The sequence below is a fragment of the Phalacrocorax carbo genome, chromosome 5, assembly GCF_963921805.1.
Source record: "Phalacrocorax carbo chromosome 5, bPhaCar2.1, whole genome shotgun sequence".
Lineage (NCBI taxonomy): Eukaryota > Metazoa > Chordata > Aves > Suliformes > Phalacrocoracidae > Phalacrocorax > Phalacrocorax carbo.
The window spans coordinates 52,106,657-52,121,109 of NC_087517.1; the positions used below are offsets into that span (position 1 = coordinate 52,106,657).

General features: G+C 40.0%; 1 protein-coding gene across 18 annotated transcripts in view; it reads left to right on the top strand.

The window, feature by feature from the left end:
• The window catches only part of TSPAN4 (tetraspanin 4), a 462,762-nt gene that overhangs the window by 393,096 nt on the left and 55,213 nt on the right, over positions 1–14,453 (top strand). For 17 of the 18 annotated variants that reach the window (XR_010373107.1, XM_064452454.1, XM_064452457.1 and 14 more), the window contains one exon: positions 12,243–12,317. The exons of the other annotated variant lie outside the window; for it this stretch is intronic. Coding sequence is in view for 16 of the 17 variants with exons in the window: in XM_064452454.1 (XP_064308524.1) it covers positions 12,243–12,317 (75 nt within the window). In the remaining variant the exon portion in view is untranslated. The remainder of the gene's footprint in view (positions 1–12,242; positions 12,318–14,453) is intronic. 18 annotated transcript variants of the gene reach the window in all.

The window sequence follows — 14,453 nt, forward strand, 5'->3', positions numbered from 1 at the left end:
GGAAAGAAAATAATTATTAACAGACAGATCTATGTGTTTGGCTTAATTTAAATGAGAACCTCAGGTTAATAAGTGAGAAGTTCATCAGTTGCTGGAATGAATAAGATCAGAATTGAACCTTGATATTATGTCAGGACAGGCTGTGCAAAGAGCTCATACTATATACATAGCTGAATGACTATCCAGACATCAAAAGGCTCTTATTTATGGAATAGTCCAAGGGGAAAATGAGTACCCATGATGTTTTGTACTGTGCTGCTGAGAGTTTTCTGAACCTCAGCCAGCTCATCTGTAAGTGAAATAGCAATAAAGAAAATGAGGAAAAAATTAATGAGTGGGGAAAAAAAGGAGAATAAAAATACCTACTGTTTTCAGTAGTGTTGCTGGATCCAATCAGAGAGCTGACAGCTGAAACTCCACTGGTGACAGGGAATTTATTTCAAAGCAACTAAATGGGAAAGAAATAGCCCATGAATGACTTCATCTCAGTAATTTAGTGCTACAGATCAAACAGTAGATTCTCATTCCAGCTTAGTACATGAGCTTGTGTTCTTTTACCAATCTTGAGTAGCAAAATCAGGGAAATTGTGGCTGCAGCCACAGCAGCAAGCAAGTGATGCAGAGATCAGGAAGATACCATACATACAGTCTGAGCGCATTATACATCATGTGTAACACTTCTCTGTGTAGTGCTCTGTTGCATATGAAAGCCCTAACTTGCTACCAGTTGGGAGTATAAGTACTGAGCACCAAACTCCCCTAGTTTTGTTGCCTGTCTTTTATTATTAAGAACCTGCTCCTCGTTGCTTTTCAGTTTTTAGTTCCTTCCACTTGGCTGATACTGAACTCCGGAGTGGATGGGACCTGTCTGAGTCTTCCTCTTTCTCCCTTCTTTTCTTCAGCTCTGGTAGCAGTTAATCAAAGAACCTGGAAACAGAGGAGAGAAAGAATAAAGCTGGTTTCCTTCCCTCCTCTTTTTAGACTTCAGCCTAGGCTCAATGTGTAGGAAGGGCTTACCTCAGAGGGTAGTATTTATTTTTCTAATATAGACTGATGCAATACCACTAGCACCTGATATGCTTTGAATCAGAGAATATCTGAAGTTGGAAGGGACCCATAAAGATCATTGAGTCCAACTCCCTGCTCCTCACAGGACTACAAAACTAAATCATATGACTAAGAGCATTGTCCAGATGCTCCTTGAACTCTGACAGGCTTGGTGCTGTGCCCACTTCCCTGGGGAGCCTCTTCAAGTGACCGACCACCTCCTCAGTAAAGAACCTTTTCCTAATGTCCCTATTCCTTTTTGTTTGCCAAGATGCTGCTTTATGTCAGTCAAACAGTGTGACAGTGCCATGTGCAGAAGTCAGGGGAGCTATACTAGTTTATATCAAGGCTTAATCTTTTTGTCTAAATGGCTATCAGTGTTTACAAGTTCCTAACTCCTGGTTGATTGATCTATTAACTAGTAGCTGTGTATTAGCAACATCAGCTTCCCTGACAGTCTGCACAGTCTCAAGATCCCCTATCACTTAGAAAGCCTACCTCACCCCATCTTTTGTCCCAACATTCAATGAACTCTCACATTCAAGCGTTTCTTGAAAAGAAACCTGGCTCTGAGCCCTTTCAGAAGGGGACTCAGAAACCAAGACTCATCTTGCCCTACGCTGCTGTCTGTAAGGATTTGACATGGGTCACAGATACCTTGCTGCACATCAAATTACCAGGACAATTAAGTAGCCCAATGAACCTCACAGTGGAAGAGCAGAGCATAAGACTACATGGTGGTCAGGAAAACACTTACAAAGAAGCCTGTTCTCTCCCAGAACTTGCAGTCTCCGGACAGACGTGTTCATTGTCTGATCTGTAAGACTGACTTCTGCTGATTTTGATGGGCTTTTGCGCCAGACCTAGGGTCACCAGCAAGGTCTGGTAGGCAACAGAATATTCCCATTTCAAAAGTAAAGGACAGGTAACCTCTGTGCTCCTTGCCAGCCCATACATTCATGTCACTTTTGAGGATAACATTTGATTTTTTTTTTTCTTCTTAACAATACAATTATCTCTTCAGACAGGAAGCCGTAGGCTTACCAAAGCAGCGGTTGTGCTTATATTGCCAGTCATTCATTTGCTATTTTAGCCACCTTAACATTGGTTCTTAAATTAAAGGACAACATTGGCTTTTTTCTTTAAGGTTTAGAAATACCTGAACCTCAGAAAAATTTAACTCTGGAGGTAAAGAAATGAAGGCTAGCTTGTGTAATTCAGTAATGCCTGCACAAGGCGTAGCCAGAGCTGATTTGATGCTATAGACATTTTAGTTCCCCAGTAGGAAAATATTACCAGCTAAAAGGCAGAATTAGGTAAACCACACTAACTTGCTTTTCATTTTTTTAAGCTACTGCAAGACTGACCCATGTGCATCTGATGCAGCAGCCTCTGTGCAGCATATTTGGGAACAATAAACTGGGGAGAAAGCCAGAAGTAGAATTTAAATACAGACAAAATACTCTACCTTGTCCTTTTTTTCTCTTCTTGACCATCTGCTTCTCACCATTTTCTTCACTTACACATGCAGTGCAGTTCCTAGATGCTGTTTTGAGACTCCTAGAAATAAGAGAAATCTTCTATTGTTAGAATTAGCAGGTGAGGTCCCATTGCAAGCTTCGCTCAGGGTTTGCAAATATGTGTAAAAGGAGAACTGCAGAATTTCAGGGTAATTTTTTACCCCTTCAGCTCATCATAATTCAGCTGAGCAGCATGGTCATGTCATTTGCTCTTATCACCTTGGGAGAGCTTCTGTCAGTTAGCCCAGCACTTGGGATCAACCAGATGTTTGGTGTGAAGATGAGTGTGAAGCCGGCCCTGCCGACTCACTCACTCCCCAAGCAGGGTGTGCGGGCACCACTCACTGCTGCTTTTCTCCTCTCAGGGCACTGAGCTGTCTGATCGCATTTCATGCTGGAGCTCCAGATGACAAGAAATATCCCGGGGATGGTAGATTCATGGAAGAAGCTCTATTTACTAAGTACACGGGTGATGCTAAAGTGTAAAAGGTGTAAGTTTAGACACTAATTAACTATGCATGTCTTTGCCATAGGTGGAGAATACTGAATCAACCCCAAGCCCGGAGCCTTTTAGTTGTATTTTCTACTTCCGTTAACTATGTTAGATGGACTCAAGCAACGCCTTTGTTATTAATGGAGTGAAGCAGGCACTTACAAGAGCTAGTCTAATGTTTTAGTTCTTCAGCTGCATTGTACTTCACAAGTAGGATGAGTTTCTGTCTTGACTAGGGTAAAGATTGACACCAGATGTTGTCGCAGCTTTGCATTTATGTTTGCAGAAGAGATGAAGCAACCCTTAAACATAGTCAAAAACCAGCGAGACCTTTCTTTGTGCTAAGGAATAATAATCTACGATCTGTTAACTGGGCCAGTATCCACCTAGTGTTGTGATGTGAGAGTGATACCTGGCTAATATTTGATGATATTTTATTGATTTTGAGTCAGTTTTTGGAGACGATGGAAAACAACTCGAAACGCCACAAAATGCCAGTTAAAATCCTGTGACATATAGTATGGGAATGTCAAGTCTCTCAACTCTCACTTACTAATGCAGTAAGACTGAATGATTCCAACTGGAAGCACTAATGCGACTAAAGTGAAACACTGTTAATGTGTTAAAACTGCATATGTTGTATATCTTCCCACGAATAATTACTGCAGATTTCTTTGAGCTTTATTGATCAGCAGGAGTTTTTGCACATTCATAAAAAATATAATCCAAACATAAACAGAGCTGTACTATATATCCAGCAGGCGTAAAGCATGCGCAACTTTGCCACAATCAGAATGAATTAACTATTAAGGCTTTTAGAGAAAAATAGCTGATGTACCAAATTTAGATACATGCTGTTTTCATAATGGAGTTGCTGTTTATAAGTTTGCTCATATACATTACTGCCTTTTTACAGTTTATGAGCAAACATATCATTTTTATGCTAAAAAAAAAAAAGATCAGGAGGCTAAAGAGATTTACTTCCAAGGAAGTATTAAAAGAGCTAAATATGCACAGTATGGCAGAGAGAGGGCTCAGATGGGATATAAGTCTACAAATATTAGAGAAGTCTAAATACTGTGGGCAGAAAGGAAGCATGCATGGTGCTACAAAGGGTGGTAAGTAGGAGCAATGGTATGGAACTAACAACAGGAGAATTCAAACCAAATGTCAGAAAAACTTTGGTACTGAGATGTAGAATCAGAATCCACTGTCATGGAAATTGATGGAAGCAAGCTGCCCTTTCCCTTTTGTTGTGAAGTTCATGTGGTAGATCAATACACTGGGATTTTATTGACTGTAATCCCAGTTATTGTTACTGTCTGGGCACTGTCCTGTCATTTCTCATTCGTTGCTCTCTCACTTTCTGTACAAGTCTTCCAGGCTGCAGAATAAGTAATTTCTAAGATGCAAGTAGAATTCCCATTGCACTTTTTCTTCTGTTCTCCCCTCTTTGCTCATTTCCTTGGAAAAGAAAATCAAAGACAATTTTAAAAAACTAAGCAAGCCTTTCATAATGTTCCTACTCTCTATTATTATATCAGATCAAAATGCCTTTGGGGATTTATGTGAAATCAAACTTCTTGTGAGAACTAGTGATACATTAAACACTTTCGCTTTCAAAAGTGGAAGAAAGTTTAAATTTTTTTTTCTTTTTTGAATACTGATAAAATCTGTACCATATCAGTTTTTATTCTGTGGAAGTCATGTACCAGTATGTAATAAAAAAAACTGTTCTGGGAAACTTTTATCATCCTTGGGGATGATCTTTGTATTGCTGTGCTTAGAAAGCCAGAGCCAACACTGGCAAGCATTGGTACCTGAAAGCAGGTACAGGGCCCTATAAAGAGCGGGTTGCTTTCCAGTACCTGGAGTTATGTTTTCCAGTACCTCAGCAGGAATTCTTGCACTGATTTTGACTTTTCATAGGTAGTTTGATTTTTTCCAAAGTGTGGGATATGGAGTAAATTTGGCAATAGTTCATTCAGGATCTCCGACAGTGTTATCGCCTTATGATTTATGACTTTATGCATCTAAGTTTCTTGATGCATCTGTTTTAATTTGGTTAGGCATGAGGATGCTACACTTCTGCAGGGGAGACATAAGTTTTTGACAATGCCAACCATAGTAATGAGGCAGCTCCACTCAGTCTGATAGATATTACTTCAATATGAATGATATAATTTATGATAAGAGAACAGAAAAATTAAATAGTGTGTTAAATTCAAGTTCTTCATTTTCAGGCAACTTGGTAAAGTGTGGCTGCTATAAAATCCATTAAGTTCTTTTGACTTTCATGGAGCTCTGTCAATTTGTGGGTGAAGGTTTAACTTCATTTATTCAAAAAAAAGGAGATACTGTTTACACCTTCAGTATTATAGATAAGGTGCTGTCCCTGCAGAGAAGGTTATGTGCAAAATGTGATGTAATTTTTGATAGTATTTCTGTTCATATCAAATTATAATACAAAAATAAATTAAAAAATTTATTTGTGGCAGATAGCTTAAGCCTCAAGCACAGTAACACAATCTGATAACCTTCTTTTTAATTCAAAAATAAAGGACCTCCTCCTTTTGATCAGAAGAAGCAGAGATCTTTGAAATGTCTGGAGAGCCTGCACTTCAATATGTGCCTTTGTTTTAAACCAGAATAAAAAGATAAATGTAATAATTGGGTAGCTGTGGGCCATACCAAGCCTCATATTCCCTTACATTTCTTGAAACTGAGAAAGAATAACACCTTCTTCCAGAATAAGATAAGGCTACATCTGGAGTGCTTAGTCCAATTTGGGGCTCCCCAGTAGAAGAGACACATACACCAGAGGGGAAGGAGTCCAATGGAGGGCCACCATGATGATTATGGGGCACATGATGCGCAAGGACAGGCTGAGAGAGCTGAGTTTGTTCTGTCTTAGGAATAAAATCTCCTCCTGGTTTTAATTTCTTATCTTCAACTACTTTACAGCAGAAACTAAAGAAAATACGGCTTTTAGAAGGATTCATGAGGATTGGACGAGGTGACAGAAACAAGTTACAACAAGGGAAATTCCAAATAGTGATACAGAATATTTTTGTTATTATGAAGATGGTCAAGTATTGGAAAAAGGTGTCCAGTGAGGCTGTGGATGGCTGTCCATCTTCATCCCTGGAGATGTTCAGAAGGTGATTGGACACGGCTCTGCACAGCTTCATCTAGTTGACTGTGCTGTTAGGAAGGAGTTGGACCAGATGGTCTCGAGCAGTCATTGCCAACCTGTATGTTTCTGAGATTCTAAGAGTCTCTGTCTTCTAGTGGCCAGAGCTGGATTATTCTTGAAGACCAAAGTTATATATGTACATGTTAGGACCAGACAGACAAAATCCTTCCCAAGCTATGAAGTTAGAGTCCTCTTGGCAGACCAACAGTTTTAGCCCAGTGAATCCTCTGTAATTTCTTCTACCTGAGGTGCTTGTTAATTAGGAAGTGAAACATAACACTGAAATTAAAGATGATCAGTGAGGACTTGGTAATCCAGCCTAACTAAAAGACAAAATACTTGACTGTATTAAACTTGCAGTTGATGTTACAGGGGAAAGATTACCTGTAAATCTTCCATTTTCTCTTCATCCTGGATGCTGCTGCAGGCCAAGAGCAGTTAGCTTGCTAGAGCACTTTCACAGGAGCAATTTCCCTACTCATGTGTTTTACTTCATATTGTGTCTGTCAGAAAAGAAGCCCCTTGCAGACAGATTAGCCATGTAGGCACTACTTGATGGAACACAGCACAAGGCTGACTGTTGAAGTTATTTGTCCAGTCTCTTAGGTAGGTTATGCTAATCTGTAGCCTGTTTGGTCTAAACAAATTATTTGCTAACCCATGAACTTTAAAACTGCTTTGGAATGTGTCACTATTCCAAAGAGACTGCTGGCTTTTGGGTCTTCCTACTACAGTCTTGTTTATTGAAGTGGATTTAAATAATACTTTGCAAGAAATTTCTGTCTCCTGTCACCAGCTAAGTTGGGAAGAGGGTCTGGCACACTGAGGTCTTACTGTCTCCTTCTGAGGCAGGCTCCCATCAAACTAAAAGCATTACTTCAGGGATCAGTCTAAACACAGCATTCTTGAACTTGTCATCAGTTATATCATGTTTAGTCACACAGAAAAATGTTAGGAGACTAACAAGATAATCATGGATTGGTTTTCATTGTACTTGGTCACTTTTGTCTTTGGGAGACTGTGAGGAGATCAGCTACTCCTGACATGGAGAGATGGGCAATTTGAGCAACATAATAGAACTATTGAGAAGATTTGGGAAGGAGAGGCAGTGGGGAAGTAAAAGACCCAATCCTCTGTATTAGTGTGCGATGCTCAGTCATCATGCAGAGAGGCAAGTGTCTATAACATCTGAGAAAACAGAGAATCTTGTTTGTTTGGGAAGAAAATATAATTAACTTGTTCTGTGCCTTTGTGAGCTGTGATAGAGACTTACTTTAAATGATGTACATAGGGAACAGTTCTTAATTCTCCCACCAATATTAAGAGGCTGGATGAAGGGAACTGGAACTAGGGTCAAAAGCCTAGTACAGCTCCAATGGGAATGGAATTGCAAGTCAGGACCTCTTCTTCTCTAACAGATTTCTCTCTCTGACATCAGGAGCGTGATGCACACCTATGAGGTAGGCCTGATAGTAGTTGCGTACTTCCTTTACTCCTTTAATGGGAACCTGTGGGAAAGTCATGAGTTTTGTAGAATATGAAGGTAAGTGCTGAGAAAGTGGCCTTAGTTTTCTGAAGGGTTGGAAATCAATGGTGGTAGCTAGACAGAAAAGTGTCGCCTTACCTCCTTTCTCATCAAAATTTATGCGGGGTTATTTCAGGTGTAATTTTTGAAAAGCTGTGCACTAGGTACCTCTCCAGTGAACCTCTACAAGGTTGCATCCCAAGTAGTGGGATGACAAGTAGTGTGGTAAAGCATCTCTCTGTATGAGGTCAGATTAATCTTTTTTTTTAATGGAGTTTTACATGAATGCTTTGCTTTGGGATTGTTGTTTCTCCGTGCATAAATCTTTATTATGCCAACAGCCTGCAGCCCTAGTGAAGCGAAGCAAAACTCATTTTTATTCTTCTCTGTATTTATCACAACAGTGAGAGAACTCGTTTGAAATAGAGTAGTGAGAATTTCCAGCAGGTGTGGTGGGGGTTTGGGTGCTGTGATTCTTCAGTGGGCTTATGTTTCTCTCTTAAGTTTGAATGCGTTATGCCAATTGGGCATCATTCCCTTTGGGTGGAATTGAAAGCAAACTTTTGTTGGAAGGTGCTATGGGAATAAAGGGGCAGGATGTGCATATGTCCATGCATGCACTTCAGTCCAGTGGATCAGATGTGCTGATGTGTGCAGGTTATGCTTTGCAGCCAGCTCAGTCTGAAGCCTCAGTCTTTACTTTCTGACTTGTTGATTTGGGTTCAGGTAGGGTTCTTCTTTAGATGGGGATGATAAATGTGCTGACATGTAAGTGCTTGTAGCTTTTACCAGGTGGTGAATTTGAAGCCTCCACCTTGAGGTTGACCTCACCTAATTTACTTTTGCAGTAAAAGATACAGTATATGTCTCTACTGTCAGCACAGAGTGGGATTACTAATACATGTTATCTGTGATATAACAGTATACTTTTTTTGTCAATGAATGCAAATAGTAAGAAAGATAAAAGTAGCGGTTTTATTTAAAAACAACAATATTTTTCTGTGGAAAAAAATATAATCCTACTTATCTAGGTTTTGACTTTCTGAACACTGTACATAAATTTTTGTTCATTGTATGACTTCCAAAATCTGCAGTGCATGAAACTCAATTCCCACCAGTAATAGCTTGGAGGAACCTCTGAGCCAGTATAGGGAAAGACTTAGACATATATATAACCATATATATATAACCATCACTGAGAGAACTTTTATTCTGAGATTTCCTAAATTTTGAGTGCTTGACTTCACAATTTTAGCATATTTTACAGTGGCAATGTCATACCTATTTCTCTAGTATGAACTGAAGAAGGAAGGTGCACCATCATGGTCTTGCCAGGAGATCCAGCCCATGAGCTTCTGCTGCTGGCACAGCAGCATAGCTGGTAACAGCAGCTGTCTGCTCCAGTCCTAAGATGGGGAGTTTTAGCAGAGTTGTATGACTTGGTGTTGCAGGGGAAAATACTCTAGAGTCATGAAATGTCATTTAATTTATTTTCAATTAAGATAAACTTTTAATTACTGATTCTAGTATTGAGAAATAATGACAAACAATTACATGCTTGAGAAAACATCTCAACACCCTTCCATACACCTTTCCTTCCCCCTTGCCAGTCTCCAGTCCACTCCCCGCACTTAACATTCAGCCATGGGGTTCAGTGTGGGGTGCTTTCCTTTTTCTGCTGCTCTTTGTTTCTTGCTGTCTTTTTTTTTCCCGTGGCTCCAGAGTGGGGTCCTCCATGGGCTGCCATCCTCTAAAAGGTGTAGCTCTTCCTGGGTATCCACATGAGCAGGCGTCCCCTGTGCTGTATAGGCCTTGCCTTTTCCTTTGGTTTCTCCTGCCCCAATTGGCTACTGCCAGTAGGTCCAGTTTCTCTAAAATTGATAGCCAGATCATATCCTAAACCAAAGCGTTTCCTATCTGCTGTTAAAGATGTTCTTCCTCAGGCTCCCCTTTCTCCTGCAAAGTCATTTCCTGGCTTCATCTGTCCTATCTCTGTGCTGGTGAGTGCAGAGAGGGACGAAAGCTTTCTTCAGAGCACAAGAAAAACAGGTCCCTGAATTTTACTCCATTTCCCAGCCATACCTGCTGTTTCATTCAGGTGATGTTCTGTGAAGTGGGACTGGAGGCCATCAGCTCTTAGGGGACAGCAGAAAGGCACTGCGCGCATGTGTGGGTGCCACAGGAGTGTGGAAGATGTTCAGTGGGATGGTTTGCAAGTTGTCGGGTCACATGTGAGCTGCAGGAAAGATGTGAGTAGGTTTTTTGTGGTTGTAGACTTTGAAGGTTTTAGCTGCTGAGCCCTCTTATCTCTACTGGATGCGTGAAATGCAGTTTTTTTCAAGGCTAATGACTTTCCCACAAAAATCCACTCATAGCTGGGTAAGACAAAAGGCACATGCCTGAAATGGAGCTGCCCTTTGTTTCAGGTCCCTGCTCTGAACACCAGAACATGAGAGGATTTCAAATTAAGCCATCAGAAATTTAAGCTGAGCAGAGAACATACTTTGCCCTGCTTCATTCTTGGAAGTAATTGAAGTGCTATTTTTGAAGATCTTCCAAAAGCTTTTGTCCTTTAGACAGAAACAAGCTCAGAATAGATAAGCATAGACAATTAAGGTTTGGCAAAATTATAAGCTGACAAAATTGGGGTCCTGTGGTAGGAAATGCTGATCACTGTTTGTAATGGGTACGAGTCCTTCATTTGTTCTAGAAATAGCCTAATGTACTCCAGGTTATGTCAGTGAATTTCACAGGGAGACAGTGGTGTTCACATGCACATTTTGGAAAAGCCATGCTTTATGGGTGAGCAAAAAAAGTACCCCACAGCCAAATAAAATATAGCAACCCGTCTGCGCAGCTTTGCAAAGAGTGATTTGCTTTGTCCTGTTTCAGTTAATGCTATGCAGCAGACTAAAATCGTAAATGTGAAAAATAAGCAAGCTGCACCAAGGCTGGTTTGCAAAGCCATACAGAAGGTCAGTGTTGGATGGTAATGATATTGAAATCAGCTTCGATCGTGAGCGTGAATGAGTTCTGTGATTCAAAACTGGGCAGTAATAGGATCCAGTATTAGGGTCAGGCAGGTGTGAAGATACTAGTGATGAAGATTTGAAAATAAGCTTTAATTTAAGACTCGCAGGGCAAAATGCAATGAGTTCTGTAGACAGTGTAATTATACTAGTGGAGAAAGGTATTTTCCCTTTCTTGACCTTTTGCCCTCCATTCAGTCACAGAAATCTATAGGTTCAAATGTTTGGTTTTGACCTACCAAGCAGTGAAGAAGCTCTGATAAGGCTTTGTAGCTATTAAACTTTCATAGGTTTGCAGCCTTGTGGTCGAAGCTAAAGAGAGGGTAACTGCTTTTTTCTCTTGGGAATAGGATTTCAGTTAAGTCAGTGTTTCTCAGTATTAGAATTTCAGCCTTGCTGGCTGCTAAGTGTACGGAGTTTGTGTCATAGGGAGCAGGACCTTTGCCTGAGCCTAAGAAGTTTCCATAATTGCTCTCTCTCCTTTACCGATCTTTGCAAAACCCAGTTTCATTGAATGCTCTGATAGCACTTGTTCTAAAGCCTGTGCAACCGCTGTGTTAACACTGCTGCAGACCTGAGCGGCAGACCTGTCCAGCACCTTAACCAAAAGCAGTGGATATTGTTTTTAAAAAGTGTTTGTCATTACCAATAGTTCTTCTTGCTGAAGTCAATCAGAGCTGAGGGCTTTAGTCTCTACCTGAAATTCTTGTGTTAAAAAGTTTTTTATCCACTCCTTTATGATTTTGACTACTGGGTTTTAGACAGTTCCATGGCTTATGAGGAGAAAAAGAAATGGACCAACTCTGCTCTGATGTCTTCAGTACAAATCAGCCCTTTCAGTTGAAACCCGTGGGTGATCTGTGTAGCTATGCAAAACTGCTTGTAAAGCTAACTTGGTATACAAGCTTTTTGGTGTGCCTTTCACTTCTCCCACAATTCCCCTCGTAAGGAGCTATGACTGTATGGTTTATGGAATAGGCTACCTTCTCTTGCAGTGTGAAGTCTAAGCTGTCGATTTCGCTGCTGTCTTGTTAATGGGAAAGATTTGATGGGGAAAAAAAATAAAGAAAACCTAGCCCGGGAGGAGTCCTCAAGGGTTACTGTCAAATAGAGCACTGGCCTGCTGGGGGGACAGACCTTTGTGGGGTTTTATATTGTTCTTCTGAAATCAGTAATATATATGAGCCATATATATGCCCAGATACTGCTGTGTTTCCTGACTAGTCCTTTACCTGCTTTTTCAGTTGCTGCATGTCGCGTGCCTTCTGTTCTGCTGTAACACAGCAGCTTTGCATCTTGCTGCCTGTATGTCTCCCACTCCCCCTTCTGCATGATCTGCTGAATGTACTTATTGTGCATCCAGAGGAAGCTGAAATAGATGTTGATGGTTTTTGCTTTTTGTTTTTTCCCCTGTCCCTTCTTCTCTTGACAGTTTTTTATCATGCTGTTAATTATATTTCTGTTGGAGCTCACTGTTGTGATTCTGTTCTTCGTCTACACTGACAAGGTAAGTCAGATTCTTCATTTTTCTTTCCCCTTCAGCGCATTTTTATGCCCCTTTTCCCTATAAATAAATCATGAAGCACTTGGCTTGGTATGCACATCATGCTTCTGTCTTCCTTTAGACACCCCTTTCAGAAGGAGCTCTCTCAGAATGCATAAACAGCCTTGCAGGACTGGGCTCTCTTTCTTGCTCATGTGTATAACTCAAGGTCACAGATACTGCCAAGTACATCTGCCATTTAAAAAACAAACAAACAAATACCCAAAACCCCCACAAAAAAGCAAAGAAGCCAACAAGCCTTACTAGGAACATGTAGGAAGAGACACCCATCAAAATGAATAGGATTTTTAAAAGATATGCTTACAATTTAAGAGCCACATTAATGTTGTTACAAAGGAGGTGTCCTTAGCACAGGCAAAGGCACACAATTCATTGTCTTTCCAAGTTTCTCCTTGCAACACACGTGTACTTAGATTCCAGTGGAAAGCCAAAGTGAATGTATAAAAGTTTAGTAAACAAAGCTTTTGTTTGTGGTTTCAAATTTTACTCATGTTTGATCTTTGTTTCTGTGCTTACTTGGTATTTCTGTTGTAAGGGCAAGAGTGCCTATCTGAATTATATTTATCCTTAAAATAATTTTTCTTAAAAAAAAAAAAAAAACAAACAGCAAAAACCCCTTATATTAATAAACCCAAAACAAGGGCATAATTGTGCATAACCTGCCTATTCCATCAAAATTGTCCAGGTCTCTTACAACTGAAAACTTGAAAACTAAGGGACCTTAAAGATCACAGGGTAGGTGGCAAAATTTTGCCATGAATTAAGAGTCGTCAGGTACATGACCAATAAACAGCTTAATCTGGAATGGAAAGAGAAAATAACAATAAATAAATAAAAATTAAAATATCAAAATAAAATTAAGATTAACAGTGGAGCTAGTTATATGCAGTATGTTTAACAGTAACCTGGACAAGTGGGTAAGCTGCCAACATTACTTTCTAGAAAGACTCCAAATTAAGTAACGAACGCTGTGAGTGATTGTCAGGTGCACTTCTGAAGGACTGAAAAGAGCTAGGTTGCTGGACGGTATGCTGTGGCTGGAACGTGGAATTAGCTTGCAAGGTAATTAAAGTAGAGGGGCAATTTAAAATTAGTTGTATGCATTACTGGATTCCGAATTACTTTTAACCTCTTGGGAGAAAGATCTACATGTCACACATGACATCTTAATAAAGGCATCATGACATCCTAATAAAGGCATCTACTTAGTATGCAGTGGGCCTCCAAACCCCAAACACAAAACTTGGCACGTATTTAGAAAGGTATTCAGTACAAATTGACGGACTCTCCTCACTGTGAATTTAATATTGAGTTTGGTTACTTCGTTTCAGCGAAGGGTAACAGAAACTATTAGAAGCACTAGAAAGGTGGGAGAGATCAGTCATGAAGCAGTCATGACATACTAAAGACCTGTCCTGAACACAGAAGAATTCTTGAAAATATTAAGGATTAGGTTTAAAAGATAAATGTCTTATGCTCCACATCACCATCTTGTAGAATTCCCTGTTATTGGCTGCTGTTGAGGCTGATAGCTCAATAAATGTGTGGGTAAGGAGGAAAGAAAAAAATCCAATAAAACATTTTTATTCATAAAGCAGTCAGCACTATTATGCTGACAAGTGTGTCATAGAGAATGTTGGTCCTCGCTCTTCAGAGGTAAAAACAGTGAAAAAGTGTTGGGAAGGGTTCCCTCCCTGCTTCAGCCTGTTGGTTTGCAGTGGTTTTTATTTGTTCTTAATAAAGAGATCAGGAACTTTAACTTCCCTCTGAGTCATGTACTGTAGTTTGATGCAGGGGGTACAGTACAGTTGTCTGTAAGATCAAAACAGAGTCCAAAATATGGGCTCCAGTTCAAGTACAGTTTTACTGAGAGAAGAAATTGCAGATGATCAAATCTGAGGCTCTTAATGTTCCTGTATGATTTTAAATCCATGGTCCTTTACTAAGGAAATCAATAGTTCGTCTCTGTGTTACATTTACAGTCCTGCCTACAGAATAAATAAAACAGCGGAGGCCTAAAACTAGTATTTTCATACAGCATGCTTAGAATTTGTGTGCTGGCTTTTCTGATGTGTAGGG